This window comes from Cryptomeria japonica, chromosome 6 (assembly GCF_030272615.1).
Source record: "Cryptomeria japonica chromosome 6, Sugi_1.0, whole genome shotgun sequence".
NCBI classification, from domain to species: Eukaryota; Viridiplantae; Streptophyta; class Pinopsida; order Cupressales; family Cupressaceae; genus Cryptomeria; species Cryptomeria japonica.
In genome coordinates this window covers 144,809,119-144,812,873 of record NC_081410.1, presented here as the reverse complement: position 1 = coordinate 144,812,873, position 3,755 = coordinate 144,809,119, and the positions used below count along the sequence as shown (strand labels likewise).

At 37.0% G+C, this 3,755-nt stretch overlaps 1 protein-coding gene across 1 annotated transcript; it reads left to right on the top strand.

Annotated features, from left to right (window-relative positions):
- The first annotated feature begins 540 nt into the window (after positions 1–540).
- LOC131064979 (cysteine-rich repeat secretory protein 1) lies at positions 541–2,311 on the top strand. Its single transcript, XM_057999321.2, has 2 exons — positions 541–1,608; positions 1,895–2,311. Exons 1-2 carry the CDS (start codon positions 873–875, stop codon positions 1,924–1,926), a joined length of 768 nt encoding a protein of 255 aa, XP_057855304.2. The 5' UTR covers positions 541–872; the 3' UTR covers positions 1,927–2,311.
- The last annotated feature ends 1,444 nt before the right edge of the window (positions 2,312–3,755 follow it).

The window sequence follows — 3,755 nt, the reverse complement described above, 5'->3', positions numbered from 1 at the left end:
TCACAACTTGTTTATCAATCTATATATTTTATTATTCTCTGACAATATAAATAAGCATCTACATCAACATTTTATTTCTCTATGACCCATTTCATACATAAATGTCTTTAAATAACAAGAAAGAAAGAAAGATACATGCTTGCATGTGAAAAGGATCCACTACACCTATTTAAAAATGCATTATCATTTATCCAAATGACTTATTGACTTCTAGAAGGACGAAGCCCCCAAAATTCAAAGTGCCTCTTTAAAAGGAAGTGGAAAACGCAAGTCATATGAAAAAGAACACTCAACTTTTTTTTGAAAGCTCGCCTACATATGAATAACGTTTTAGTTGGTTGGATAGCTGCTTGCTTCTTAAAGACCTTTAAAATACCTCTTTAAAGAAAAGTACACGTCAAAAGAAAAACAACACTTGAAGTTTTTTGAAAACTCTCTTTCATATGAATTACATTTTAATTGGCTGGATAACCACAGGCCTTCCAATTAAAAACAAACCCAAAGGTCACAATTGTGTAAACTACACTTAATACATTTAGTATTTGGTGCAACAATAAATTCCACAACATAACTTGCGCAAGAACTTTCCCATCCTCCTCACATCTAACTGTCAAACTAGGACTTCCACAGCCATGGAATACTAACCAGCGATCTCCATGGAAATTTCCTGCAATACTGAATAGTGACCGCTATGGAAGTTTCACTCCATTCTTGTTTAACACGGCAGTAATAAATAACCTAAATCCAATTCCAAAGCAAGTCAAGGGCGGCCCCATTGAACCCTGTCCCAGACGGCATGCCAAGCCTCTTTGATCTATATAAACCAGTTGATCAAATCCTTTCTCAGGAGTAAACTTCTTTCTCTCTTCACCATGAATCCCACCATTAAATTTCTCCTGTTCTTAGCCAATTTAATGGCAGCCAGTGCCACAGTCTTGCACTGGACCTGCAACACCACAGAGCAGGGCACAAACAGAGAATACCAACAGAAAGTTGAGAGTGTGTTACACAATCTTTTGGAGGGAAAACACCAATTCAGTGAAAGCCCACAAGGGGCACAGGCAGCCATTAATGAAAGTAAAGTTTATGGGCTGTTTCAATGCATGGGGGATGTTTCTCAGTATGACTGCAATATCTGTGGCCAAGAAGCCAGTTATTTTGTAAAGCAGAACTGCCCTGGTTCAGCTGGAGCCAGCCTCTGGTCCAATTGGTGCTTCCTTCGTTTTGAAGCCTATGATTTCATCTCCAAGCCCGAGGCCCATTTTGTGAATTCGGGGCTTCCCTGCAGTAAAAGTGGCGGGAAATCTGTTGGGTCTCTTGAGAAATTGATGCAGAAAGTTGCTGTAAAGGCTCCGGATCAGGAGAACTACTTTGCCTCTGAATCTGTGGGGGGTAGTTTTCTCAATTTGGAGGTTGAAATCAAGGGGCGTGCGCAGTGCTGGAAGGATTTGTCCAAGGAGGACTGTGGGAAGTGCCTGTGGAATGGGTTGAAGGAGATGGAACAGTGTTATGGTGGGAAGAATTCAAAAGCAGAGATTCTGTCACAGAATTGTGTTTTGACATACGGGATGACATTCCTGACAAAGGATTCTTCTTCGAACAATCCAGGTATTCACAGTGCATGGATTTGATTGCAATGATTCTGAACATTTTTTGGGTTCTTGTGGGGTGAATTCAAGTTGGGGTCCTGTTAAAATCCAAATTGAAGTGATCATCTTTGTTAAAAATTTCCTTTCGGATTCAAATCTGGGTTCCTGTTAAATTGAGAAGTAAATTGATTGCTTTTGTTAATTTTTTTGTTTTGAATTCTCTCATTTCATGATTTTGAATTCACCCATTTCATGATTACTGATGAAAAAGTTGCTTTCAAATTGATGGTGTATTTATGGTTTAGGTGTGTGGCTCCGACAGAGATTGGGAAAGTAACCAAAAGGTGGACAGGTATAGATGAGAAGTGGTTCTCATATTTAAAGAGCGCGAGCCCTCTGTGCTGTCTCCAATGGCCGCCATTCCTTTAATTTTTTGTTGTGAGATCACCATCATTTCGCTTTCGCCTAATTGGGAGGTCGCACTCTTGGTGGGCATGGCCTGAATCATTTCATCTCCAGTTTTATATGTATGTCAGCAGAACTCATTATATGAGATCAAAATTTAATGCATCTCTACAAAATTCCATCTTGTAGGGTCTTTTAATGTGCTCTGTCAATGCTTCCGCCATTAATTTTCTTATGCTCAAGTGAGATTGCCTTGATCACGGCTTCTATGTAGTCCCAATTTTCCACCACATAAAAGTTTTTGAATACTTTCTATATTGGACGAGCGGATCTGTCATGTGCTTTGAAAGTTAACCAGAAGAGGAATTTCTTATGATGATTTAATTCTACAGTGTACGTTTAAATCCTAATGTGCAATTTTCAATAAAAGAAAAAGCGAAGGTTATGTATTGTAAAGGAAAAATAAATATATATTGACTGATTAATTCAAGTATATAAGGGCTGGGGGCTGGTTCTATTGGTGACATGAGGTCACCAGTTCCAGTCTCCCTTCGGTTCATGTGGTATTAGAGGAGTGTCGCATCAGCGTCATTGGTTACGTGAAGTTTATAAAGGGGGCTCTCAATCTATTAAAAAATAATAAGTATATAAATTAATTTAGATAATAGATATGTGAGTATAGAAGTTAGGAATAGAAAAATATTGAAAGTTAATGATAATAAACATTATATGGAAAGGAGAGAGGTAATTAGTTCTATGTTTGATGAGGGAGACTAATCGTGATCTAATTCTGAATTTTATTTGTTTCAAGATTGGAAATTGATCTTATTTGTTTGTTCACCTTGGAATTAAAAAAAATTGTCAACTCCATGGAGGGCCTAGTTTGCATGTTTGCGACATTGAAATACAAGTGCAAATTTGGTCTCTAGCCAAAGATTTGATCTTTTATAGTCCACACTATCATTTTGTGATTCATCTAATTTGTTGTTGTATGTTTTGCAACGCAAAGTGATTGTAATTAAGAGAATCTTTAGAGGGATGTTGGATCGCTTGGGTACACATTATCATAGGTCAACACTTGGAAAGATTGACTTTATTGTCATGTGAATTAAAGACAAGAAGTTGCAAACATGCAAATGCTTTTGTGATGATTATGATTTTTTATTTGTTTTAATATTTCAATCTAAGTGTTCACAGCAAGCTCCTTGAATGTGAATAATTACTTTATTTTTAGATATGAGAGGATATGAAATGTCTATAAATCATGCAGATGCATGTTTAGTTGGTGCTAAGTAGGAAATGAATGGTAGGAGTTGGCCAAACTTTAACTTTGAATTTTGAAATTTTACAGCTCAAAGCCATGAGTAAGAAGGTGTGAGATCAATCTCACACCTCTGATTTTGAACGAAAAATATGCTAATGAATGGTAGGAGTTGGCCAAACTTTAACTTTGAATTTTGAAATTTTACCACTCAAAGCCATGAGTAACATGGTGTGAGATCAATCTCACACCTCCAATTTTGAACGAAAAATATGCTTGAGTCAAGGTAGTAATGGAATATCTAGGAATAAGTCCATAGATAGGCACGTTAAAGTGCCTAATTAGGTTGAATAAATTGGATTGCACATGTATATGGACTTAAGTTAAGGATAAATATGTGGGACTATGTGTGGGTAAATAATGACATGGGGGAAAGAGCCCACCTTTGCTCAAAAGTGTCGTTTCTTAATACCTAATTGCATTAATCCATTCTCTTAAAA

What these genes read in the sequence shown, in the direction of transcription:
- LOC131064979 (XM_057999321.2), top strand. Translation starts at nt 873, where the DNA reads ATGAATCCCACCATTAAATTTCTCCTGTTCTTAGCCAATTTAATGGCA. An exon ending in TTCTTCTTCGAACAATCCAG is followed by an intron (nt 1,609 to 1,894) that starts GTATTCACAGTG and finishes TTTATGGTTTAG; the next exon opens with GTGTGTGGCTCCGACAGAGA.